This window comes from Scaptodrosophila lebanonensis, unplaced genomic scaffold (assembly GCF_003285725.1).
Source record: "Scaptodrosophila lebanonensis strain 11010-0011.00,11010-0021.00 unplaced genomic scaffold, SlebRS2 tig00000092-arrow-pilon, whole genome shotgun sequence".
Taxonomy (NCBI): domain Eukaryota; kingdom Metazoa; phylum Arthropoda; class Insecta; order Diptera; family Drosophilidae; genus Scaptodrosophila; species Scaptodrosophila lebanonensis.
This window is the reverse complement of record NW_022060566.1, coordinates 2,144,003-2,171,982: the sequence shown is the minus strand read 5'-3', so window position 1 is coordinate 2,171,982 and position 27,980 is coordinate 2,144,003. Positions and strand designations below refer to the sequence as shown.

General features: G+C 36.8%; 2 protein-coding genes across 9 annotated transcripts; one reads left to right on the top strand and one right to left on the bottom strand.

Annotated features, from left to right (window-relative positions):
* Nucleotides 1–148: 148 nt before the first annotated feature.
* Nucleotides 149–16,482, bottom strand: LOC115627416 (AMP deaminase 2). 8 transcript variants are annotated; one of them, XM_030523080.1, is made up of 13 exons: nt 10,308–11,128; nt 7,933–8,077; nt 5,234–5,562; nt 4,277–4,312; nt 2,694–2,815; nt 2,532–2,626; nt 2,326–2,451; nt 1,872–2,202; nt 1,324–1,778; nt 973–1,267; nt 799–909; nt 594–731; nt 149–445 (listed from the first exon to the last, which is right to left on the bottom strand). In XM_030523080.1, exons 1-13 carry the CDS (start codon nt 10,555–10,557, stop codon nt 434–436), a joined length of 2,445 nt encoding a protein of 814 aa, XP_030378940.1. In that variant the 5' UTR covers nt 10,558–11,128; the 3' UTR covers nt 149–433. The 8 variants fall into 8 exon arrangements, with proteins under 8 accessions (XP_030378940.1, XP_030378944.1, XP_030378945.1 ...); XM_030523084.1 differs by lacking the exon at nt 10,308–11,128 and adding an exon at nt 15,912–16,482 and having other exon boundaries at nt 149–731; XM_030523085.1 differs by lacking the exon at nt 10,308–11,128 and adding an exon at nt 15,918–16,481 and having other exon boundaries at nt 149–731.
* Nucleotides 16,483–16,908: 426 nt separating this feature from the next.
* Nucleotides 16,909–18,224, top strand: LOC115627292 (aldose 1-epimerase). The gene has a single exon (XM_030522924.1). The coding sequence runs from the start codon at nt 16,959–16,961 to the stop codon at nt 18,138–18,140; it is 1,182 nt and encodes a 393-aa protein (XP_030378784.1). The 5' UTR covers nt 16,909–16,958; the 3' UTR covers nt 18,141–18,224.
* Nucleotides 18,225–27,980: the final 9,756 nt, after the last annotated feature.

Genomic DNA, 27,980 nt, shown 5'->3' with positions numbered 1-27,980 from the left:
AATCCCCCAATCAATATATAAAAATCCATTGTGAGTCTGACAATAAATAATGCTCAAAAATATGACATCGATAGCCTTCCCCTTGATCAACATGCGTTGTGATCTTATTATACTTTTAATATATTCAGTAATGTAATGTACAGACACAATAGATGTATAATTTGCTTTATTTTCCACTTGAAATTGGTATATGGATATACAATTGTTGTATAGTATAATAATAGGTATAATTTGTTGTATCTTATTCTTTTAGAAACCAGCAGCAACATTGACAATACAGCATAGACGAAAGATTTTATGGTTAGATGGATACATGATATGCTCCTTAAAGTCCCAGATTAACTTCTCTACATGCTGCATGTTGCTGCCGCCGGCCACTGCGCCCTGTATAGAAGTTTGTTTGGTCTTCCCACTTTTACATTCTTGCCTCGCATTATTTCTTAAGCTTAGGTTAGTATAGAAACAATTATACATTAGTAGTAAATATGTAATGTAAACATGTTAGTGTGTATGTTTGTATGTTGTCGAAGGGACAACATAGAGTTCTACTTTTTATCATGGATGCTAGTAGTTGACCCGCACTTTTGGTTTACCTTAAAGATGTTGGATAGCTCGTCCAGCAAGGTTTCGTAGCGATAGGCAACGCGAATTTCTGGCACATTTGTCCGTGTTATATCGTTGCCATTGATACCGTCGACGAAGTAATTGGGTCCCAGCCATTGCTGTTTTATCTGTCGGAAATCAATATTACCATTAATCGTATATGCGCGATGTTTTAGTGTGCCGGCCAAAACTTACGAAATGTGGGAAGCCACTCATGAGGACACTATTTCTGGCCAGCTCGCACATGTCGCATGAGCTGAGCTTCCACACCTGAGCCGCAATGCTGTATTCCTCCATAAGCGGTTCCTGTAAGATTCCGTTTTGTCAGTAATTAGATTTAATTAATTATTAATTAGCACTGCCACTCACTTTGGTGAAATGAAACTGCAGAGGATCATCTGTGGAGAGGGAAATGATGAGACCACGTGCCAGATACTCTGGCAATGGATTACGATGATAGTTCAAGAATAGAGAGTTGTTCGAGAGCGGCGACATCGCAATTCCAATCTGTGTCAAATAATACAGATACTGCAGTACTGGCACTTTGCGCAGCAACAGACCGTGAGAGATGTTTTCGGCCATTAGATAGCCACACACCAGATGCTGAACGGGACCAGCCTCGCCGCAATGGGGCCGCAGTACAAAGGTGTTCATGCCACGATTTCTGTCGAACAAGAATTGTATTCTTCCATTTATTTATTTTTATTTTTTGCTACTTACTGCCTGAACTTATTTAGCACCGTCATGTTGGCATACATATAGTAGATATAATATGCATATGGGGGATTCTCCTCGTAGGTCCAGTCTTCGGGTCGTGGTACATCGTTATCGAACAGAGGATTCTCCGGCTTGGACTCATCATCCACAGAATCGAAACCGATCACATACTGCAAAAAGCGATGCAAGTTGGGATGTTCGCTGGGCTTATTTGTCGCTTGGAATAGTGGCAAGAAAATGTTATTGATTATTTCCTGGAATGATTCCATCATTTTGTTTGACTTGAAGATGTCGTAGAGACGTGGTATCTGTATTAGCCAGCGTATGTTGGAAGAATACACATCGTTGTCAATTGCCCACTTGGCCAGTTTGTTCCACTCATCGGGCGACTTGCCATAGATGGAGAGACGAAGCTCAGCATTTTGATACTTGGATTCCTCGAGATCGAATGCCACTTCCTGCATTAAAACAATTAGCACATAAATATATCACATCATCAAAATATATAATAAATACAGATAATATTGTTAATTGGATCATTAATCACGAACCTTAATAATTTGTGCAAAGTATTTGCCATTCAAATAGTTATCGGTCTTTAAAAAGACCTCGCGGAGTCGCGACTCTCCAATGGGATTATATTTGGAATTGAACTTGTCGAAACGATGGAACGTATTGCGATCGGCATGCACGTCCAGCATATCCACAGTCAGATCGTATGTGGTCAGATTCATGGATTGAAAAACCTGTGCCAGGGTCATGGGTTGCCCGTTCGTGAGGGTAACCACCTCGTTGGCATTATTCTTCAGCGCCTTCTTGATAAAACGCAACAGGTGCTTCTGGTTCATGCACGAGGCGGCGTGTATGTGGGTGTCCACTTTCCTATAAAGTAGAAGGTTCAATTTTATTTCAAAAATGTCTAAAAAGTTCAATCACTCTTTTCGTCCATCTAAGTTATATAATTATCCCAACTATTGTGTAGTATAGTTTAGGGGAAAAACTGACCTAGTATTGTAGAAATCACGATGTGGCACCGCCTTCTGAGCAGCCAGCTCTCGCAACTCATTGAGCAGCACATGCATCTGGTACTTGGATGACAAATAGCAGAGACGGCGATAGCAAAACGATTTTCTGTAGAAATAAAATGTCATGTTCTTATTACTTATTATTCTCATTACTCTATTATTTTTGAGAGGGGTGGGTCTACTTACAGTGGGCCATCGGCGATCATGTTGCACATGACATGCATATCGTTGACGAATTGACTCAGATCTGGATACTGGAAGGACAGTTCATCCTTAAGTGTCTAGACATAAGAGGTGTGTGGAGACATTGGCAAGGGCCTGATAATTGTAAGCAGTATGACAACTTACCTCATCCTTGTAGATGTGGAACACACCATTCTTGGGCTTAATAATATAATTCTCATCCGGCGGAAACTCCACATCCCATGGATCGACGACCATTGCCAGTGATTGTCTTGCTTGCATGTCTGCTGCGCTTTTCGAAGTGTTGTGTTCAAAATCAGAAGCGGTGGGGGTTGTGTGTTAGGGTGTTCAGATTCGTGGTTGATGTTGGTTTTATGTTGTGTGTTTTATGCAAGATATACGTAGTATAATTAAATATATAGGAGTAGAATTTTTAATTTAGTTGCTTTGAATTTGTTAAATTATTTTAAAAATTGTAATTTACATACAAAATATAATATAATCTTTTCTACATACATACATACATATATTGTATATATTCGCTACACACAAACTTGTGTCGCACAGGGTTGTCAAGGCCCCAAAAGCTTGAACATATTAATTACATAGTTTTGAGAACCCAATATGATTGAACCCAATGATTGAAATAGATTGAATGGTTCAAATTTCAACATTTTTTAATGGATTGAAAGCAAGAACGGGACTCAAGGCTTATTATAAATTGCGTATGCTCTTTCCTCTCTAAACGAAATATTTGAATACTTGCGTCAATGATAATTGTGACTTCTTTTCTTTTCACATTTTTTGGGGAATTATTCAAAATATTTAAATATTTGAAAGTAGTATTTACTTCTGAGATACAATAGGTAGTATCCAGATCGAAACACATTATCTTGGTCGCCTAAATTATTGATGTGTTTATGGATTTTGCTACAGGAATTATTGGGAACATCTTTTTAAAACTTGACTCCTAGTTCTTCACTCTCAATTTTAGTCTGGAAGTTTTATGTTTATTGGCGTTTTTAACACATTACTTATGGGGTGAGTTGACAGCCCTGCTCTTTGTTTAAGAAACATGTATATTTATGGTAAGCCTGGAAACAGATCAACTACATGTTTTTGCACGTGTCCTTTTGTGCAAGGCTTTGTTTGTATTGCGTGTGTCTCGTTGGTAGCATTAGCGAATATGTCAGCGAAAGATTGAGATTGTTTGATATTGATTGAGCCGAGCAATTGTCTGAGCACAGAGCTGCCCCAACAATTGACAACTCTTCCTGAGTGTGTGGGTGAGTGAGTATTTAAGAGAGTGGCTTGAATTGAAGAGAAGAGCGAGGTGGCAGAGTATATAGAGTCTGTCTGTGCGTAGCGAGTGCAAGAAGCACGTGTTCGGTTAAAACTACAGAAAGCACGTAGTCAGTTAACAAACAAACAAATAAATAAACACAAATAATAACGAATTAAAATTTAAAAACAGTTGGCGAATTAATAAAAATAATTACGTGGAGTGGCGCTGGCGTTTTACAGCTGTTAGGGCGTTGCAAGAGCGAGAGCGAGAGCAGTGTCAAAAGCTAACAGCTACGACAGCCATACAAATCAAAACAGTAACAAACAAAAGTATATGCAGTTAGAAACAAAATCAAACAAAGCGACGCAATCGAACAAAAATTATGCAAAAGTAGTTGAAAAATTGTTTGTAAAGCGCAATTGAAAGTAAAACGGGGTTGGATTCGCAGCCACGCACGAATTACCTTGTAGGCTCGTCACACTCATATTGCGAATTATGTCTAAAAAATAAAAAACATGAAAAATAAATAATTTTACAAAAAAACGCAACGAAAAAGTAGAGCGAAAAACAAATTTCACATTTAGAGAGGTACATACATACATAGCTGTTGGAGCGAATAGAGTATAATAGCAAGATTACAAATTACTCTCTCTTTGAAATTATAGAGAAATTGCTAACTTAACAGAGAGCGCGAGAAAGAGAGGGAAAGGGAGAAAAAGAACTAAAAGGAGGCGGCAGTAGATGCACGGATCGAGCGACATGCGCTGAACCAACAAATAGAAGTGAACCACTGAGAGAACAACCGAGAGAGATATCGAGAGGGTGAGAGAGGGAGCTAAAGAGCACTTATGCGAGATAAGAGAGAGAGAGAGAGAGAGAAAGATAGAGAGTAACGTTAAATAAAAATAGATATCTAGCGTTCTATGCAAAGTAGAGTTAATATAAAACAAACAATGTATAATACAGGTCTCTTTTGCTGCCAACCAGAAAACGCGTAAAGTTTGGGTGCAATACAACACTGGAATATCGCTACTAACATGCTGGTGCCATCGCATATACTTGTAAGTACAAGTATATAGCGTTCCCTCTTTTCGAGAATCCTGCGACAGTTTGTTTCGAACTGGTTAAATGATCCATTTCTTAAGTCTAACTAAGATACTATGCGTAGTACAATTATTCATTCGACGATAATTGCTTCATTTGGCTCTTCATGATCATCACTGATCGTAAGCAGGATAACAGGAAACTTATTGTAATCCTTTAGAGTCTTGTTTATGATCATTTACAGATTAATGAACCAAAATTCTAAGCGCTAACAAGATATGATATACACGTTTTGGTTTACTCAATTGAACTAGACCGAACAACTCTAGCTACACACATTCCAGATCCAGCGTCAGATCTAGTTGGACCTACTTACCCGAAACCGATTTGCCAGTTGAGGTGTCCAGACGATCCTTGAGACGCACTGTCTTCAGAAAACGAGCCGTAGTCGCCGGAAACGATTGATCCGACATGGCCATGTAGTGGGAGCGTAGACGCAGTGCTTCGATAAGCAATGTGGAAGCACGTTCCAAATCCTCCAGCGGCACACCACTGGTATCTTCGCCCGAGATGGACACACGCTGAAAATTAATGTCGGCATCGTTCCTAGTTGGCTCCCCGCCAACCGACAGTTGATCCTCGGAGCTAGATGGTGAGTGCTGGACTAAATGGCCAACAACGATGCCACGTGAGGTGCCTGATTGCCTGAAATGGGAAGCGAAGAGGGCAGTAAATAGTAAAGCACTTAACTCTCTGAAGGACAGGCAGCACCATTGTTCTTCCTCTGGCAGATAGTAGGGATAATGACGGCAAAAGCTATAGCTGTCATCCGCGAACGACATGCTGTCCTTTAGAAGCTACAAACGACTGCTGACCGACAGCTGACCGACAACAGTAGTTGGCTAGCAGCAGGCTATGGGGTTAACTGGGGCTATATCCATTGATGTTGTACTGATCGATTGGCCGATTGATTTATTGAGTGCTCGCCTGAGTGCTCCCCTGGCGCACAATTTGACGGCTGGGGCACGTGGCACGTGGCACGCGATGTCAAGAGACGTTCACGTCAAGCCCCCCTCTCCCCACAATGTTTAGGCAAATTGCGTGCAAATTGAAGAGTTGCTCGGTTTTAAAACGAAGTTGAGGTGCCAATGCCAGTGCCAACTACAGTTAACACTGAAGTAGGGGCCAGACGTTAGAGCTGTGTCTTTGAGGGCGATGGGAACTAGTTCCCAAAAACAACAATTATTAATTCATTTCAGCTGCCCAATTCGTTCATTAATTTAGAGACTTTTACGATTATATCAAGGATTGACGAGTTGAACGAGTTGAAAGCTGAAGCGACGACTGATCGAATCTTGTATACCCTGCGCCCGTCGTCCTTCTCACTGCATGTGTCCTTCATAAAACTTTGTTTAGCTATATATTATATCTTCCTATATCTATGCAAATATACAAACACTTCGATTGTTTCATTAAAAATGCGGAACTTGCTCAAAATATGAATATATATCGTACAATATTACAAAAAGGTTTTTCTATTAAGTGTGATGTTTTCATCGATCGGCCTTATAAAAGAATAAGGCTATACACGATTTGTAATTAAATTGTTCTGCGTATAAATAGGAAAAGTCTACGTTAAAGAGTTGTACACACAGACGGATCCTTGTCTATTTAATACCTTTTAGACCTTCTAGAATACCTTTTAACTCCTTGTGTACAGGGTATAGACTAGAATGTTCAGAGTATTTGGAGGGGAACTAGGAGAACTAGAACTTAATTGATATCGAAATGGGTAGCTCGAAGCTCATAAAAATGGCACAACGCTATTAGACCGGATCTTAAAACTGGGACGGGCGTTAAATTCTTGTCCTGTTCGTGCACGAACAACAAGAACAATGCCTCATTGCGATTTGCCGCCCAATGTCAGCGTAGGTCGTCTTCAAGAACCCAAGGTGGCGTTGGACGCACTGTTAGCCTCCGAAGCGTGCGTTTTTTGTTGCCCGGCTTTAGGTTTCCGTTGGCAAAAAGACACTACACCGCGTATTTCAGTTCCAAGTCATATGGATGCACAAATTGTACTGAAGTGACGGCATCCAAAACTAAAATTGGTAGCAGAGAGCCAGCCAGAGCCAGAGCCAAAGCTAAAGGCGAAGGCTGTTGTTGCTGTTGTTGTTGCTATTGCTATTATATAGTCGCGGTGGCGATGGTGGTGGTGGGTTTTGGACATTGCTTGGGTTCGTTATGGCATAAGCCCCATTGGCGACTACGTCTGCGCCGCCTAATGCAGTCCCATTCAAAAATCAAAACGTGTGCGACGGACGGATACATGCGTCGCCACACTATTCCACGTATTCCGTATTTTGTAGACTGTATAGTCGAGTCGAGTCGGTCGTCCGTCCGTCCGTCCGTCCGTCAGATGTCCACCGTTCATTTACACTTTGGTAGCTGGGAGGGCGGGCGCACACGAAATGCCGACCCCACCGCCACCGCCACCGCCACCTCCATCTCCCTCTCTACAGTCTGCCTGTCTAGTTGTTCGGATTACCTGTGGCCCGAAAACAATGCGGACTTGATAGTAGAAACGCGTACCCATTGAGTTGCCTGCTGCTATGCTCTTCATGTGCCTGTCATCGAGAATGGTGTTGCTGATGTCGAGCCGATGCCTCTTCTCTGTTCATGTTCTTCCTGCCAACTTCGTTACGTCGCTATAGAATTGGCTAATGCCTTTGTTAGTGCTGCGCGTCTATTCAATGAACGACATTGATACTACTTCAAGGTCTTATGGAAAAATATTCGGTCTGCGCCAAGTCTTATTATCGACCAATTGGCTTTAAAACTTGCTACTGGTACTTAAGACGGTACGAGAAATAGGGTGGGTCTCTATGATGATATCTTTTTTAGAATCTGAAGTAGACCTTCATTATCTTCTAGATATTTGCATGTTCAAGAAACTGCTTTCTCTAAAGAACTCAAAGGTTTAATGACCTCTAGATATTATATATGTGTAACGGAAACTACCGGCCTTTAAGAGGGGAGTTTCACAAAATGGGAGTTATAGTCAATAGTTTTACTTACTTCTCGTTCAGCTGTCGTTGTATTTGTAACTTCTTTTCGATTTGTTCAATGGGAAACTGTGGTACTTCATACGGTGCAGAAATTTCGTTACTTAGCTCAACATCGCCATCGACTTTGGGCTCATCCGGTGAATCAGTGAGATCGCCTGCAATGCAAAAAATAGTTCACTTTATTAAACACTATGCTAATAGACCAAATAACAAGATTGTGTTTATTATTAGGGTGGAGGTGATTGCACATCGAATAGATCGTTGTGATTAGAAGCTATTATTAGCGATTGGATTAAACCGACGACCACTGCAACCTACAAAGCTGGGGGTCCGGAGATGATGAGGCTGTCGCTGTCGCTGTCTCTGTCTCAGCAGGCTTTGCAGCCATCACATTGTCGCCAAAGAGCCTTACATCGACCAGCAGGCGATGGGCGCTATCCATGCGATTGAAATTCATGATCGGACAAAATCTGAGCTTGTAATACGAACGAGCGTTGTCGCTTCAATGCGACTGGACTGGATTGAGCTAACGGCTCTGCTACGTAAACGTTTTTCGAAAACGTCAACAACAACAAATTGTGATGCACGATTACGGAGAGTAAAAATATCAGCGTGTCGACAACCTGAAGAGGCAGAAAAAGTGCGAAGGCAGTAGCAGAGACAGCGACAGCGACAGTGACAGTGTTAGCGTCAGCAGCAGAAGCAGCGGCAACAGCGATAGCAACAAAAATCAATAGCCGTCGGATGCGGGTCCAAAACAACCCACACACATACACGCACAAACACACACACACACACACACACACACACACCCGTACTAGCTGGCTGGCACAGTCCAGCGGCGTCGATAGATAGTCAGAGATGAGTTGATATCAACTCGAGCAACGGATTATTGGACGCTTCAGAAGGTGGGCGTGATAGAGGCAGACAGACAAGTGATCCGCGCTGATGGTTCCATACACTGGACAACAAGCCAAACAAAAGTGTGGGTCGTGTGTACTTAGCTAACGAGATTAAGGCGAGAAATGCTTAAATCAGAGTTGCATTTCAGAAAAGAAAGATATGTACTTAGCTAACGAGATTAAGGCGAGAAATGCTTAAATCAGAGTTGCATTTCAGAAAAGAAAGATATGTACTTAGCTAACGAGATTAAGGCGAGAAATGCTTAAATCAGAGTTGCATTTCAGAAAAGAAAGATATGTACTTAGCTAACGAGATAAAAGCGAGAAATGTTTAAATCGGAGTTGCATTTCAGAAAAGAAAGATATGTACTTAGCTAACGAGATTAAGGCGAGAAATGCTTAAATCAGAGTTGCATTTCAGAAAAGAAAGATATGTACTTAGCTAACTACACTGGACAACAAGCCAAACAAAAGTGTGGGTCGTGTGTACTTAGCTAACGAGATTAAGGCGAGCAATGCTTTAATCAGAGTTGCATTTCAGAAAAGGAAGATAGGCTTCGTTTTTGGTTCAGATAGAAACATTTCCGCCTGTCCGTACCGATTGTTGTGGTTTGGGAAAGTTAACGGGTCATCTGGTGAGATCCGGCTCTTCTCTATAGGTACTAGCTGGCTGCTAAGATGTATTTCAATTACTGAACATCTTCTCTTCTCATGGCTAGCCCTGTACGCGTTCGCTTAGTGGGGAATGGCGAATTTTGTTCCTACAATACGATTCGATTTATAGAACAGAAATGGAGCTTTCGAGTACTCTCTTCAACACTTGTTTAATAATTTAAACATTTGAAGTTTAAGGTTCTGTTGTGGAATGTGAAATCATTTCGTTATACTATTTACAGAATATGCGTATCCGATTATATTACCAGCCATATAACTTGCTTTTGTATCATATTTAGAATAAAATGCTGTTGACTTTGTTTAAAAAGCCATCCTAACTAAAGCTACGGTCAGACAGGCGAACAATTTGCACACAAACTTGCCGCATTTTACAAGTATGTCCTCAAAGTAAAAAAAAAATAGTTTTCTTTCAATGTCTACTCTTTTGATAACAGATGCAGTGAAAACTTTTTTAACGGACACCTCTATTATCCGGACACTCTCTCCGGCGGATACTTGTTCTAAAACACTCGATCGGTGTATAAAGTATTTAAGTATCCCCTTAAGCGGGCACTCCCCTTGGGGACCCAGAGAGTTTTCACCGTATTTATGTGAACATTATTTGCAATCGTGTCCATTGCTTAACTAACCCAACAGCTAACTACTCTCTCTTCGAGTTTGTCGTACAGCGTGAATTAGATATATGAGTGTCAAGCTCACGCTTATCACAGAGTTTACGATTTACCATGAAACCTATTATTTGGAGAGGTGTGAGGGGTGGGGGCTTCGTGTGGAGTGTATTTGTTGAGTGTGGGCGGGCTAGACTTACAATCGCACTTGGCTAGGGAATGAAAACGATGGATGTTGACTGGTTTGGCCAGCACCGCACCTAGATCGGTTTGCTTGGAGGGAACCACTTTCGGCCGATGGGCGTGACCGTGCTTTTGAATTTGAATGGTGGCCATGGCACGCTGCATATCGTGCTGATGGACCAATATCGAATCGAATGAATCAGAGTCCTGTTCTAGGCCGCGTATGTCTGCCGCATCGGTGGTGTTCAGCATGCCCCGGTAGGTCATCTTGAGGAGCGTTGCGTGGGAGTCGCGTGAGGCGCGTCCCAGCAGCAGATTACAGGCCAGACAACACCAACAATGCACCAATGTGATTCAGATGAATTCCAATCGCCGTCCGTGCGTCCAACTACTTGCGCAGCCCCGCCGTGATGTTTTAATGATTAGTCTGGTGCTCCAAATCTCTCTGGCCAACGCAATGGAATATGCCCAGACAATGCACGGATCTGTGGATCGTTGGATCGTCAAATCTTTCGCTGCTCCCGGCACTGGACGCCTCTTGATGACTCTTCGGCTGTTCAGCTGTTTGCCTTTTTATCCTTTGTTCAACACATTTGCTTGCGTTTGGTGTAATTTACAGAAATTTGGAAACCATTTAGAATTCTACGATTGGAAATTTGTTTATGTAATGCTAAAGATTGTTTGTGTTCGTGCGTTTTTCTCAGGCTTTGACAAATAAGAAAAAAAAAGCTAGTAGTTTTTTTTTTTTTTGTTTCCCCAGACTGTTTCCAAACACAGAGCACTCAGTGTCCGCACTCTGTTCACACTAGATGGCTTCTGGCATCCACTGAATGTACTCGTCGTCAGATCATAGATACAAAAAAAAAAAAAGAAAGAAAAAATGTTCGTCGCAACGCAATTTTCACATCTACGCGCTAATTTCATTTCACTGGGCGGCTGTGGTGGGACTTGTTGCTCATCATCGCCCACTTGTTTCGATTCATCCAAAGTTTATACACGGGGTAAAAAGTAGAGCGCGTAAAGCTTTTTCGGGAGAGTGAGAAAAAGCTTCCTAATTTTAAAAATATTGCAGCAGAGTCGGCCACAAGTCGAAGTAATGGCATCGATCACTTATTGCATGCCCTATATCTCGTTTAGTTGCTTGCCCTTGCCTTGGGCTCTTGGCAAATAAATTATAATTGCGTTCTACGCAATGAAGAGGCCATATTTTAAAAACTGGCTTCCTAAGATAACAAGATCCGCAGATAATGAAAAATTAGATAAATGCTACTCCAAGATATTAAATGACTGTATGCTGTATATTCTTTCCTGCTTTTAAAATCAGTTTATTGCTGGAATGGAGAAACGCAATTTTAAGATTCTTGCCTGCATTTCCTCAAACTGAAGAACTGGAGAAACTTTATATAACTTTCTCAAAACTTTGGGCTTTTTCTGGCTAATCATAGGTTTTTGAATGAATGTCAAATTCTAGTCCCCTTGTTATTTAATGGATGATAAGGTTTATCGAAAATAAAAAAAAATGTCAATAAGGAACATCCAAGTAATTACACTTGTTTCGTCAGGCCTTTCAGTTTAATCGACTTTTGTATGCCTTTCTGCCCTTTTATTGAGCTATAAAGCCCATTCCACTTCAATTAAAACTTTTGATATGCTTGCAGGCCCATGAAAAGGTTTAGAATGTCTGATTCACCATGGTGGTCGCATGGGTGGGGCTTCTTGCCCAAAAACCAACTTATACTTGTATATTGAATGGCGAATTGTAGCTAATCGATCATGAAGAACTAGCGTTTATTTTGCTCTTTCAATTGGCGTCGATCGATTTGGGCAAGTCAGAAAAAATTAACACCTGGGCGATAATAAGCTTGTATGGGATGTTGATGGCTCTATATCTATAATTGGGAGAACAGCTGGGAGAGACAGAGAGACAGTTGGATTGATGGACCAAGCACAGGTTCATTCAATGGCCTCATTTGACTTTTTACGTTTTGTTTTTTGTTTTCTTGGCCACTTTTATTTATGGCCTATTTGTTGCAGTTGTTGTTGTTGATGTTGTTGCTGGCGCTGTTAATTTATTTGCTGTTTATTTTTGGGCCGACACTTATGTATGTCCACGTTCCACTTAATATTGTTGTTATTGCTCTTTGGGCTCTAGAATCTCGATAAAACAATATTAATTGCAGCTTTTTGGGCAACATGCCCGATTCATTTCGATTCATTTCTCAATATGTGCAAATGTCAAATGCGCCCAACAGATTTCTTGATGACACACAATGTACATACTCTATACATATAGTATGTGAGTATATAGGATATGTTATATAAAAGAAAATGCTGTTGCCGGTTTAACCGACTTGGGACTTTATTGCTAGACGAATACGCGCCGTAAACTGATTTTCTTTCTTTTAAGAAATTTTCCGACAGCTCGACGATGACATGGCAGATACATAGCTAGATGAATGGTGTCGTGATAGCACCGGCTGGCGCCCAACAATACAACAACAACAACAACAACAGCAGCATTCATGAATAAGCAATTTTGTCTAGCGTGACTAACTTTAGTCAAAGCATAGTATGTATCTAGACCGAGAGACAAACAAAGAGAGAGAGAGAGAGAACGAGAGCGATAGGCACTAAATTCATTAAAAAGACCAAAATTTTCCTCACAATTTGTGGTGGGCGTTTGGCAAACAAAGAGAAAAGAAACCCACTCCTTCACAGCTACCCATTTCCGTCACGAATGCATTCTCTATCTGGGACCATGACCTACACCTTGCCAAATTCAAAAGCGTGGCGCGTAAACAAATTCCCATATGGTATCAGAAGTAACAGGTGCACAGGTACTTCTCAAGGCCTCGCAATGCGTCAGACCACAACTATGCTGAACACTTTCAATGCACGCTATCGAAACCATTTCAAATAAATTGCTGATATATACATATATATGTATGTATGTATGTATGTAAATACATACGTTGTCCAGCTAATTAAGCCAAAATGTTTGTCACCAAGCACTGGCAACTCAATGCCTTGATTCTTCTCCACGCGTCTCTTTTTATGCCCTTTAGCTTATCCCCAACTGTAAGCAACTATTTTAGACACTGTGTAAATAACTTTAAGCAATTTGCCAACACGGTGCTCTGCGGTCTCTTAGAATCAATTAACCCAATTCTCATTTTCAAGTGTACACTGTACAAATGCATTTTTTTCGTACTTGTCATATCAATCATGTTTGAAAAGCCTTTCAATTTCGCAAATTGGGGTCTGGCACTAAAAACATATGCATGTGTGTATATCTAGGTACGAGTATGTTCTTGTAGATATACTCTCTGTTCAATGTTAAAGATAGTGATAACAAAAATATCCGTTGATTGAATGTGAAAACAGCATCAAATGCTTGTAGTTTAAAGGTATAGAAGCCGACGTGCTGCTTGTTTATTTATTAACCGAAAACTGACCCAAAACATACACCTAAATTTGTATTATTATTTGCTCCTAAATGTATGCAATAAGTTCTTCCAGTTCAAAAACTCGAAAGCCTTTCCTTCTCCTGGTTAAATGCCAGGCGAACAGCCAGTTCCCAACAACCAAAAAAGAGCTTCCACCCCATGAGCTCGCCAACCCCCACAATTCCTCGAATTACAGAGGGCCTTGATACGCAGTTTGTATTCGGTTCATGTTGTACGGAAATAATGTACGTACTCTTGATTAACATCACACGATAACGGTTTCTACCTGAAAACAACTCGTTTTTTCAGAATGAGTCATAGTCCAACTTTATAGTTGGATGTTTGGGGTAATAAGTTATATTTTATATAATAAATAATTTATATAATAAAAATTATTTGTCCAGTGGTAAGAACGGTGTGAATAATAGTTTTTAGAAACAATCTGTAGGTCTATTTGAAAACGAACTTGAAGAAATATTTTTTGAATCACTTTGAATTGGTTTTAGCAACCTTTTGAATGTATTACCAACTGGCACAACATAAAATACTACAAAGCATTAGTTTTTCTTTATTTAATAATAAGGCTTAATAGGCTATACTGGGAGCGAGAGTTTCGAAAATTAAGTTATTAAGAGATATGCCTAATAAACAAGAACGGAGATGTTGTTCTGTTACTAAATCATTTGCCTAGAATGTCAAGTATTATATACAAGTATGGTTACACCATATTGTTGTTATAAACGATCAATCAGAAATGAATTCTAATGCGACGAAACAATTGCAAAAATTTTGAATAAATAATGATAATTAAAATACTAGAAGAGGGTAACTTTCAGTCGAGAATGACTTTTTATTTATATATACATACATATATTTGTTGAAATTGGCAAATACACATATGTATTTATACGTGTAAATAATATTGCAATAGGTGGATATCGATGGATGTACATTTTTTGAATTACAATTGCTTGGCTTAGCTTCAAGTAAAAAACATGCGATCCCAATTGGGTTTTGCCAATTAACGCGAGCAATGGGAAACTTTTTGCTTAGCTTGACAATTCACAATTGGACTTGATGGCATGCATATGGCGAATACTCGTACGTACATAAATACACATACTATATACATACATACATGTATATACATATATGTATGTAGGTACACATATGTATGTATGGAAGTATTTGAATGCGAACATATGAATGTCAATATTATTCATGGAGCTTATTTATAGGACCAGCGAAGAGCAGCGAAGAACATGCTCAACGATAAGCAACACGTCAGAATAATTTAAGGCCCTGATAAGAGACGCATAAACACTCATACACATCCACACACACACACACGCATGCAGAGAGGGCAACAGAAGAAGTCGACGACGAGCTTGATAGTAGAAACAAAAAAAAAAAAAAAAGCAAGCACGGCAAGCAAATACAACAAATTGCCACGTTGTTGGGTTTAAGCAAACAAGATTGTTCTTGTTAATGCAGCTGCATTGCTGGTTTGTGTCCCGGCTAAGTTTGCAAAACAAGAAAACACACACAGGAGGCAAAAGTTAAGGGGTGTGACTAAATGGGAAATAACGAGAATAGAGTTAGTCATGTCGTTACCTGCTATGGTCAGGCGTCAATACATATGTATGTATGTTTGTATGTACATACATACATACATATGTACATATATATATAACATCATGTGTGTGTGTTTGTGTGCGTGTACAATGACATCCAATTTTCTTAATGGGGAACTTTTTGTTGTTGCCTTTTCTTTTTTCTTCTTGAACTTGTTCGTATTGTAGATGCTTTGTTGTTGTTGCTATTGTTACTTTTGTTGAGCAAATAATTGCACGTCACACACGCAGAAAATGGACGACGACCTGGTAATGGCAACGGACTCGACCGGGTTGTGAAATTTGCGAGAAAACATATTTGCCGATGCGTCAATGACCAACACAGCCGTCATAATATTTACATACATATATATGTATGTATATACATAGCATGTATGTACGTATCTATCGATACATATGTATATGTATGTACATATGCATGTACATACGTAAATCAAATGCAAGTACGTATGCTGTGGAAAACTCAATGACTAACATTTGTGTGTATTATAAAGTTAATGATAATGATGATGATGATGTTCGACAACACCTACGCACTTACACTCACCGCCTTTTCGCTTTTCAATCCGGCGCACCATGCCAACACCCATGTCCATTTCAACATCTGTGTCAAAGGCAAAGTTGCGATATCCTTTGGCACTCAGTGCATCCGCGTAGCTTTGCATTTTGCTTGCGTTTTTCCTTCTTGATACGTATGTATGTATGTATTTTTTGTGCGTTTTGGCCTTTCAAATTGGCGTCAGTTTTCCTGCTGACCTATTTTTTAGCCCCCAACTCCTTTACTCAAAACGATGACTCGCTTACCAATTACACTATATTTCAATTATATTTTAATTTATGCGTGTCGGAAATGCAGTTCTTGTTCACATTTAATTGCAAGTTATACCGCGCTCTCTAGCGAGACAATAACAACAGCAACAGTATAAGCATTTGTTGTTGCTTGCCGTTCTTTTTGCGTCTTTGGTTGTAAATACGGTGTTTCAACTTTTGAGCACACACACACTAACACATGCAGCACTTAGAGCAATTAATTGTGAAGAGTGGTTTACAAAAAAAATGATTAAACAATATTATTTTTGTGCGCACACGGAATTATTTAAACAAATGCGTTACCCAGTGACTGTCGCAACTTGCGGCAGGTAACAACAAAATTGCAAAGTTTGGGTTGAATAGCTATCGTCATTAACATATCATCGAAAGCATATCGATAGACGATATTTGGTACTAAAACTAGTATTTCCTAGTGCTGCCCAACTGTCTTGGCACAAACAGCTGATGCCACCTAGGTGGCGGAAACGCAAGCATTTGAAATTCATAGCAGGAACAATAATACATTTGTTTCTTTTTTAAATACACACACAAATTAAACGAACTACTAATGGTTGTAATGTGGTACAAAAGATTTGAGTTATTTTTTTAAACGCTTCTTTAAGTTAATAGGCAATAAAATCAAACTAGTTAGTTTTAAAAGCGAGCGTAATAAAAAGTCTTTCGTGTTCAGGCATACAAATCAAAATCAGTTTTCAAGGCAGCCCAAAATTTTAAAAAAATTTTCAACATTTCATCATTCAGGCAACAGCAACACCTCATGATTAAAGTAAAAGAGGACATTTTTGGCATGGCCGTCAATCCCTTCACAGGGATGGCTCAAGTCGTCCGCCGCTATACGATCAGTAACGCGAATCGCTTGACCGTAGCCATTATCCAATTGGGTGCCACAGTACAGAGCATAAAGGCACCGGATGCTGAGCACAATGTGAATGATATTATCCTTGGCTTTGACGATGTGGCCGGTTACTTGATGCAACAAGATAAACACATTGGGTGTGTATTGGGGCGCGTGGCCGGGATTGTGAGCAATGGCGAGTTTGTTATGGAAGAGCGCAAGGTGATTTTGACACGCAATTATAAAAATAAACATCAGATGGACGGCGGTTTTATTGGACTGGATAAAGTCATTTGGGATTTAGACATGATTCGACCGGATGGCGTCACATTGCGACATATATCGAAAGATGGTCACGAAGGCTACGCTGGCAACCTGAAAATAATGGTTCATTATACGGTGGATAACGATAATCGATTCTTTATACGCATCGAGGCCACCACGGATCATATTACGCCGGTGAACATTGCAAGCAACCTTTTTTTCAACATAGCCGGTCATAAATCTGGCAAAAATGGCTTGTGGGAACATCGCGTTAATGTAAAGGCTAATGCCACTATCGCAATGGACTCGGAGGGAATTCCGACGGGTCGGTACAAAAATGTGGATGATACTCTGGCAGATTTGCGCATGGCTATGGTCTTGGGCGATCGTCTGCGTCAAATGGAGGAATACCCAACGCCTGGTTATGATGTTAATTATGTCCTTAATACATCGTTTGAGCCCAATACACCCAAATTTGTGGCTCGGTTCGTGCATCCGGAGAGTGGGCGTTTCATGGATGTCCATACAAATCAGCCCGGCATGTACTTTGCAACAGCAAACTTTTTTCCAAATGAGGCGAGAGGTCAACAGCCAATCATGGGGAAGGAATGCACTCGCTATTGGAAGCATTGTGCATTCAACTTAAGATTGCAAAAGTTTCCCGACTCTGTGAATAATCTAGATTTCCCCACGACTGCTCTTTCGTCCGACGATCGATTCTTTAGCGAGACAGTTTTGCGTTTTGGCGTGCAAGAGACTTGGAAATGTTGTGCCCAGATGGAAGAAGACATGCCTCCGCTGGAATGGAACAATGCCACAATGGACAAACGTGTCACGTAGTTATTTCTTTGCAGTCCTATCGATATATTGCTAAATTCTCATGAGCATGTTTTAAGAATTTACCCATTAAATCAAACGAAGAAAGAAAAAAATTCTGCTGTTTTTTTTCAGAATTTTCATTCTGCCTGTCAGTCATTCATTATTATTCAATTATTTTAATAAAGGAGTAAATATCTACACCGAAGTGCAATTTTTTCTTTTTCTATTCTTTCCGTTATCCCATTTGGTATTTTTTGCGAGGTGCTGCCACACTACACCAAAAATAATGCGCAGCACAACTCTTAAGGATTACTGCTATATGGCAACGCGGGGCTTGGCGCCAAAGCGTATATGTTTGAATACGTTATTCCTAAGAAAAAAATACATTGATTTTATAATTTATTTTATCTTTGTTTTATTTTGTTTTTGTTGCATATCATTTTTTGGTTAAAATTAAAAACATATTTTCTTGACCAATAAACATTTCACTTTATTAGTACTATACAAATAATTTTACTTGTACACGACAAATAGTTATTTACTTTGTTTTAAGTTGCAAAAAATTGTATGTTTGTTTTCTTTCGGTTTCTCGTAGTTTTCTTACAGGTTTTCATTTCGCATATAAGGAAACATAAAAAATCACTAAACAAGTCGATTTGTTTGATTTTTTGTCATTTCTTTTGGAACGGCTTTATTGAACTCTTGGTTGTTGTTGTTGTTGTTTGGTTTTTTGTTTTTGTCTTGCATATAAGTATATGTTTTGTTTTTGCATTAAAAACATTTTTTCTTTGGCAGGCATTGCATTTCGTAGTTTTGTAAAAGTTTTGTAAAACGGTTCGAATTAAATAAATCGTAGACCTTAAAAACGAATGAATTACAAAATAAGAAAATATTGGTATAAACATATACATACTTGTAATAAGTTTCGTTTCTTCATTCATATTTATCTTCTTTGTTTTTATTCATATATTAAATACACATCAATAATTTGGTAGATTCGAATTTAAAAATTGTATTACTAATGTTTTTTTTTTCATTTTTAAATGTTCTCATTTTTTTGTTTTTTGTGTTTTAGTTTTTATTGGTTTTTTTTTTTGTGTTTTGTGCTAAATTACATTTTAAAAATATGCTTAATATTCTTTTGTTTTGCGTTTTGCTTTTACGTCAAAGACACGAAAGTGAAAGAGGTTTTTGTTTTTGGTTTACGTCTGTTACTTAAATTATTATTCTTTCATTATGTCAATAATATTCATTAGTTGTGTTTAGATTTGTTTGTTTTTGTTGTTGTTTTTGTGTATTTTAAAATGTATTTGTTGTGTTAATTGTAATACGCTTAATTTTAAAACACCGAGATTTTGCTCAAAAGTTTTTGTTTTGTGGTTTGCTCCGAATTAAATTTGAAATATCGAAATATATATATGTATATATACATACATATATAAAGATTTCGTTTAATTTTTAGTTTAATTTTTTTTGCTAATTTTTTTTGTCATTTTTTCTTTTGGTTGTAATTTGTATGTTACTTAAAAACACCGAAAGCTTAAAATTTAGAGATTTTCCTAAAGTGTAAATTTTTTACAATTTCTTCGTTTGTTCTTTTGTTCATATTTGCATTTTCATTTGCTTCTGTGCATCTTCGTCTTCGTTTTCATCATCTTGTGGTTGTGTTCGAGTGCTTTATAAGGATTGGGCAAGTGATAAAATGTTTGTATATTTTTCGATCGCATGTCCAATCAAAGGTGACTTGCTTTGTATTGGGACCGCTATTAAGCAGCCATGGCTGTTTCATTTCAATGCTGTCGAATGTAAATGCAATCGAAAAATATGCTCACCAGCTCTTTTGGCAACCCTGTGTTGGTTAAATGTCATCAACTTTATTTCAACTTAAGCAAAACCTGTTTCCATTTAAGGTCCAATACAAATAATATCAAAGCAAGTAAAGTGAAGAGATTGTAAGGGAAACGGAAATGAAATGAAACGAAAAATGAAACAAACAGTTTTTTTTTTAAATAAACTCGATACAACTTTAGCTTTCTCCTTCTCGTGCCGTGCCTATATCTTAACCAACTAAATCAATTCGCGTGTCTCTAAAGCAAATTGCTAAAACAGCGTCCGCTCTATTCCGCTTCGCTTCGATCCGCTCGTACATAGCCAACTATTTCCATCCATTCCGTTCATTAAATACATACATAGGTTAAGGAAAAAACTGTATCACATTTTCAATTACGTCTTTGTTCGTAGCACCTTCATTATATGCCCCCCTATCCATTTACCTCAACTAAACTCAGTTCAGTTTACCGCCCACCACCAATCACCAGCTTCCAACTATTTACAGGCATTGACATTATGCTGTGCTCTCCCAGAGTCCCACTCTTCTATTCGATCGCTCGCTCCCTCTCATTCTTACACTTATCTACCATACATACAGTTGGAAAAAAATTGCGCTTCGGATTGTATCACAAAAATAATTACAACTCTGTGCTTATCTGCACTAAACAGCTACGCTTTCGTCAACGTCGCTACAAATCTCGTCTCTCTTTCTCCCCCTATTCCACCTCTTCACTCTCTTACCTCTGCAGTTTCATTTGCTTTCCTCGTTCTTTTTCTATTCTTAAATGTACATTGCTTCTAAACTCTAAACCTATCCCCCACAATGCGTCACTTGGTTCCATATATTTCCCTTCAATTCGTCTTCATCTGGCTCTCAAACTTAACCGGCTTTTTAGCTCTCACTCATTGCGCTAAGAAATCATTTTGAATAAAAAGTCGTTAAAATATATATATATTGGTGGTAAAAATCAATAGCATTTCTGCACTCACCTAGCAACCCTGTACCAAAAAGAGATTTTAGTTTATCCTTCAACAGACATCGAGCAAGTTTCTCAAGAGATTTATTTCTTCTATGTTTTACGAGCATATATATTGTTCAGCTAGAGAGGTATTAACAGAAAGAAACTCTGTTGAAGAGCTGTGTTCTTTTAAACACTTTAAGATTTAATTTCTGTTTTGGGAATATCTTTTTCTATTGATTCCATCCCTTTTATACTCCCGATTCGTTGCTGCTCGTTGATGTTTTCAAATAACTTATGTGACTGTTTTCTTTGCTGTGGCAGTGTTGCCGTCTGCTTAAATTTCGAATATTGAGTCATTCGAATAGATCTTGAAAGTGAAGCAATACTTTGTTCTCTCTATTTCTTGTTCTCTTTGATGTTATTGAATCATCTGCTTGCCAGACTATTCTGCCAGTGTTTCCACTTGCTTGGACAATTGCGGATTGGGACAGAGTTGTAGCACTCGCAGATAAGTATTTAAGACAATTTGAAAATTCAATTTAAGAATAAAAAGTAACAACAAATAAATTACTTAACTTATGAAAATAATCTACTTCTTTTTTAGGGTTTTTTTATGGTTCAATTTTAGTTTTAAGTTAAGTTGTTGGTATCGTTTTTCTTTTTTTTTTTTTTGGTTGTTAAAAATCAGTCTCTATTGCTTTGTTCTATTTTTGCTGTTATTTTTAAATTTGTTTCATTTTTATGTGAAATTTATTTAATTTTTAAAAATTGTATTTTGTTTTGTTTGTTTTTTGGCCTTTTGGGGCTGTTGTTGTTGTTGTTTGTGTGTTGGTTTTCTATTTCTCATCATCAGTAAAAAGTTGCTTGCTTGCTTGCTTACTGTTTGTTTAAATTTTAAGTTTTTGCTTTTGTTTTTGTTATTTTTGTATTTTTTGTTTTGTTTGTAGTACACCTTAGAAAAATATCACATTCTTTCTTCGTTCGTTCGTTCGCTCGAGAGACATTTTAAAATGTATTACATTTTTGTTCTGTTTCTGCATGTTTTGTTTAATTTTTAGTTTTGTTGTTTGCGATTCGGATTCGTTTAGTTGCTATTTACAGATTCCTTCCTCATTATTCATTCACTCATTTATTTAATTATTTATTTATTTATTTATGTATGTATGCTGGCGCTTTGCTTGATGCATGACTAAAGTATATAAAATTTAAAAAATATCTGATTGAGGTCATTTTAGAATTATTGCTAGTTCTCGCACTTGGCTCGCACACCTCTCCTCTCCTTTCCCTCCCCAGTCCATCATTTCGCTTTCGTTTCCGCTTCCGCTCACTTGCAATTTCATCATCGTCTCTTCTTAATTGTAACGGTTCAAACACGAGCGTTTCGTCTAAAATTTTATCAATTTACAATATATATACTATATATATATATATATATATAATATATATATACTATATACTATATATATATATGTGTGTGTGTGTGTTTGTGGATTTGTAATTTGTAGACACTGACTTATAATTTGTTTGCTTTCGCTTTCGTTTTTAATGGGTAAGTATAAAAAAAATGTTCGAAACACTTTCCTTACTTATTATTCTTCTTCATCTACTGTGTATGTGTGTATTTACATACAGACATAACTCTATACTCGTCACTATATACTTATATACTTATATACTTATATATGTATATATATGCATATACTTAAGGGACACGACAGTTAAAGTGTAGAGTCTAGGTGAGAGAGTTGGAGAGAAAAAGAGAAAAAATGCACATTCGTATTTTTTTGTTTTCATTTTCCATTTTGTTTTCTTTTCACAACATCAACAATGAAATATTTTATAGACATTTTTCGATTTTGTTTCTTTTGTTTTCCTGTAAAAATTTCAAAAAGACGCCTAACACCGAAAAATATATTGCATGTCCTACATTTTTATGTCTATTTGCGTTTCTTTTGCGTAGTTTTGACTTCAATAAATATTTTCCAGATGGTTACATACATATGCATGTATGCATGTGTGTGTGTGTGTGTATGTATGTATGTATGTATGTATGTATGTATGCAAGTATATGTATGTACATGAGTTAGTTGCTGTTAACAATTAATTTTTTGATTTATTCATTTTAGACAAGTTAAAATTTTGTTTAGGACCAAAAAACATTCGTTTAAGTAAGTAACACATGTCAGCATTAATTGTTATTGTAATACAATATATTAGTTGTATTAGTGTGTGAACCAAATCTTGTTCGATCATAAATCACTTTGACTAACACTAACCGGACTCGAGCGTGTTCGGGTCTCGGGTCGTCTGGTATGTGCTTTGTTTTTCTTTGTTGTTTTCACTTTTTTGTTTTGCGAATGAAACCTCGAAATTGTCTTAATTTCATGAAAACATAGTTTTGTTTTTGTTTTCGCTATTTGGTAATTGTTTCTTTAAAAAGTAGTAGGACGCTCAAAAGACACAGTGGGGCCCATATACTTGTACTTGTGTGTCAAACACTGGAACGTTTATGAACATTATTCTGAAGACGATTGTTTTCCAATACTTTCTCATACATATTTACATACATGCCTAATGCAGTGTTGAAAAGTGCAAACAGAGGAAGATTTCGTTTCCCAACACACACCAAACAATGCTCGTATTTTTTTTTAAGCAGTAACCACTCTAAAGATAGCTTGCTTAAATGTTTCATCATGCAAACCCATTCATTCATCTATTTCAAAAGCATGTTTTATAAGAAACGGCAATTGTAAATAATTCCGATTGGAATTAGAGTTGAAAAATTCTGTGAATAAATCATTTTTTGGAAGTTGCGTAAAAAATAGACTCTAATGTTCATATTATAAACAAGGTCCAGTTTTCTGGTCCAGTCCTACACGCCTACATCGCTCAAATGTGAAACCTAGGGAGGTGGTTTTCGATGAGGTTCATTGGGTGGGAGAAGTAGCAGGTCTTGATTCAAGTCTGCATATCAACTTTGGTGTCTCTAGCTATTGTGGTTTAAAAGTTATCGGTGTTCATATAGACGAACGGACAGACGATGATGTCCTTAAGAATTTGTCTCTCTAAGTATTATGTTCGGATTCAGTTGACACAGTTCACTAGTTTTGTTCCATTACGGGCCTTTAAGAGTCTTTTGAGTGTCACTTTCGTGTGGGAATACTTTTTGTTTTGTCTAACTTGATGGGATTTTTTGTTTTGTTTAGATTTGTATTCTTTTGCTAGTTACTCAAATGAACAACATTCATAATTTGTTTAAAAATATGTACGTCATTGCTATGTATATATATAATTTATATATATGTATATGTTGTATATATATCTATATAAATATGTAATAGACACCGAAAACCACATGTACATTTATGTATGTATCTGTATATAGATATATCTATATATAATAGCTTTTTTTTGATTTTGCTTTAACCTCTATGTATGTATATAAATAAATATTGTTTAAAAATGCATTGATTTAATGCCAAAAGTTTCGTTGTTAGATTTTGTAATATTTTTGTTACACGTATTTCCTGCATTTCGTCTATGCCTTGTTTGCCTTTTTATACTTAGAAAAAAAAACCGTTTTGTTTTTAATATACTTGTATGTATATATATATGTATACATATATATGTATATAGATGCATGTATGTATGTGTATCTATATATATATATGCATGTCGTAAATTTATGTATATAAGAAATAAGAGTCTTGAATCCCTCCAATTTGTTGGTATTTTTCACTATAATTTTCATGGCTTACAAATAAAAAGTTTTGTTTTGTTTTTCTTACAACGTGGTAGGATGTTCGTTTAAATATATGTATGTATGTATGTATATATGTATATAAAAAAAAATATCATGATATTCATTATTTTGTTATAATGCATGTGTATGTGTGTGAGTGTGTGTGTATGTAGTGTTAGTGTGTTAGTGTGTTATTTCGTTATAATTTAACTCTCATGTGCTAGTTATAGTTACTCTCATTATTTATACAATTTTGTTGAATTTATCTTTAATATTTGCATTAATATTGCTTTTCTGCTTAATTTAGTTGCCGAAATGGATTTAATTTTATATTATTTTTAATGCATAATGTATTACCTTAACTCTCTAGGTTTCTCTTAAGGCGCGTTTTCACTACAAACATAAAGAAAGACGCTAGCTAGGGTGGACCAAAATTTTTTACTCCGACTCAATGGCCAATTCTTCAAAACTGAACTCTGCCGTGGCTGTGTGTGTGAGTGTCTGTGGGTGTGGGTGTGTATGTGTGTGGGAACAGGTGTGTATGGGAAGAAATAAAAAATTCAATTAACAGATTTCAATGCAAAAAACTTTATTAATAAATACTATACAATAAAATTAAAAAATAATTGTTTTGTTGTTACAAAAAAACATTCATATATCGATATAAAATATGTATATACGTTCATATGTTATAGCTCACAGCGGCGTGACGATTACAAATCAAAATATTTCATCTTTTCTCTGCCTGTTTTCGTTTCGTTTCTCAAATCAAAAATTTTTTGGGTGCAACACTCAAAAAAAATAAAAAATAAAAAATAAAGAAAAGGGATCGTTCTGAGAGATTCCTTCTAGCCATTGTGATGTTTAAATTAAAGCACAACTTCCAGTGCATTACAATTCAGATTATTTGCATATGCATTTTCATTTTTATTCTTTTTATCTTTTTTTTTTTGCTGTGTTCTGTGTGCTACACAAAAGGCAGTGTTGTTGGTTTTGTTGCAGTAGCATGTCCATTTGAAATAAATTAAATTACAAAAAAAAAATTACAACTATTACAGCTTTTAAAGTGTCCGTATATATATATAGATAAAAAAAAAAACAAACTATACTAACAAATTATATGTGGGTTCGAAATAAAAAATAATGTTTGCATGTATGTATATATATAGTATAATTAATAACATTTGCTAGAGGGCCCTGATTTGCGATTATCAATTACATAATTGTTTAAAAAAGCATTTCCATAAAAACTAGTCACACCTCTAAGATGCACGAGTTGTCTTTTTCTCCACTCAAAAATATCGGTTAAGTTAACGGGTAGGTTTCTATTTATAGATATTTCTATATATAAATATGTATATAGATGTAAAAAATACAAACTGTGCATAAATTTGTTAAACTATCACAAAACATTTACTACAATTGAACACTTATTTGAGAGTGACAGAGAGAGTGAGGGAGAGAAAGAAAGAGAGAAAGAAGAGAGTTCTTGTAAAGCAGAGTGGGCAGAAATGTGTTGCACTTAACAATAAGTTGGTTACAAAATCTATATAAAAATATTTAAAAAAAAACGTAGATAAATTAATTGGTAGAAGACAGTGTGGTGAGTAGTTCTAAATAAAACTAGGCTGCACTTTAGGCGATGCAAGATCAGCTTGAAACGGCAAAGAAAAACTTTGATAACTCCAATGAATGGTTGATGAATGAACGATCTCTGCATTATAAAGCAATGGTAAAGTTTTTTCCCGAAAACTTCTTTAACTGAGTCTACTTCAATTAGAAACTCGAGATTAACCAGATAACATAGGCTCTTCAAACAGATTGATTAAATGGACCTATCTCTTTATGATGCGAACAACGTTCCAGTTTCCAGTAATACATAGCCAGATAGCCATTATAGAGATAGATCTCTGTTGATTCTCATGTTACGAAAATTCTAGAATTCATGGGTTTTAAGCTTTATACGAATAAGGGATTCCCTAACGCTTGTAAGAGAATCTCAAATATTGAGATGAGCCTCTGCGCATAACAAAATTGATGTTATAATCTTATTTTTTGGGATACTATGGTACAATTAAAGAACATCTTTAGACAATTCAATTCAACAATTAATTAATAAAATATGTTGAGCCTCTTCACATCTTATCATGACAATTAACTAAAATAGAATATAAATATTCTTGCCCAGAGAATGTCTAGAGATCTTTCCATTATGATGCAAATGATTATGATTTTGCTTGCCAGTTGCACGAATAGATAAAGGTTCTTGCATCCCCAAATGCAATTTATAGTTTTGTGTAAATTAAAATTAAAAAAAAAAAAGACAAATTGTTTTCAGATACACACAAGTGCTTAAATAAAGAGCTTGTAAATAATGATGTGCTTGATTGGTTGGTTGGTTGGTTGGTTGGTTGCTTAGTTGGAGTGGTGCAATAGTTGTATTTATGTTCTGGTATTTATGTATAGGTATTTATGTATGTATGTATATGTATGTATATTATATATTGCCTCCAAGTGGTAAATTATATTAATATTTAGGTATCAGCAGCTTTCAGCTTCTTTCTATTCGTATTGACATTTGTCTAGACTCATTTCGTTTGGGGGTTTGGGTTCACTTAAAAAATAAATAGTGTGTGTGTGTGTGCATGTGGTTCTTAAGTGTTAACTAAACAGATTGTTGCTGACTCAACTGCTTATGATCTGTTCACAAATATGGGCAAACACATTCAGAATTCTGATAGCCACCTGTCTCAAGTTTTGTGTGTGTGTGTGTGTACTCGTATGTGTATGGGTTTTGAGTGTGTGGGTGGTTGGTTGGTTGGTTGGTTGTGCATGTGTATCGGCTTTCTGTTTCTGTTTCATTTTACACTTTAATGTTTCTTTAAATTATGAGGTACTTTAAACTTTTTGGCACAGTGAAAGTTTTTACTTTGCTTCTACTACATGCTTTAAATGTTTAGCTTTGTTTTGTTATTTTTGTTTTCTTCATGTTCTCTCATACTCTGCTATGTTTTACATACAAGTAGGTTTTTAGTTGACTTTAAAATTATTACAAATTCAGTTGAATGTTATTTATATTCTTAACGCACTCTTTTTCATTTTTGTTTTTACTTGTTAATTGGTACGGCAAATTTGTTTTCTGTACTCGTATTTTAAATTTATTTTAGCTTGCTCCTAGTTTAAGACATTTACTTGTAGTTTAGAAAAAAAATGTTGCAAACATTATTATGCATAGGTTGTATGTATATATGTATGTATTTGTATATTATTATTTAGCTTTTGTCAATTTTTTCTCTTTTTACACATTAATTTAATTTTGTTGTTGTT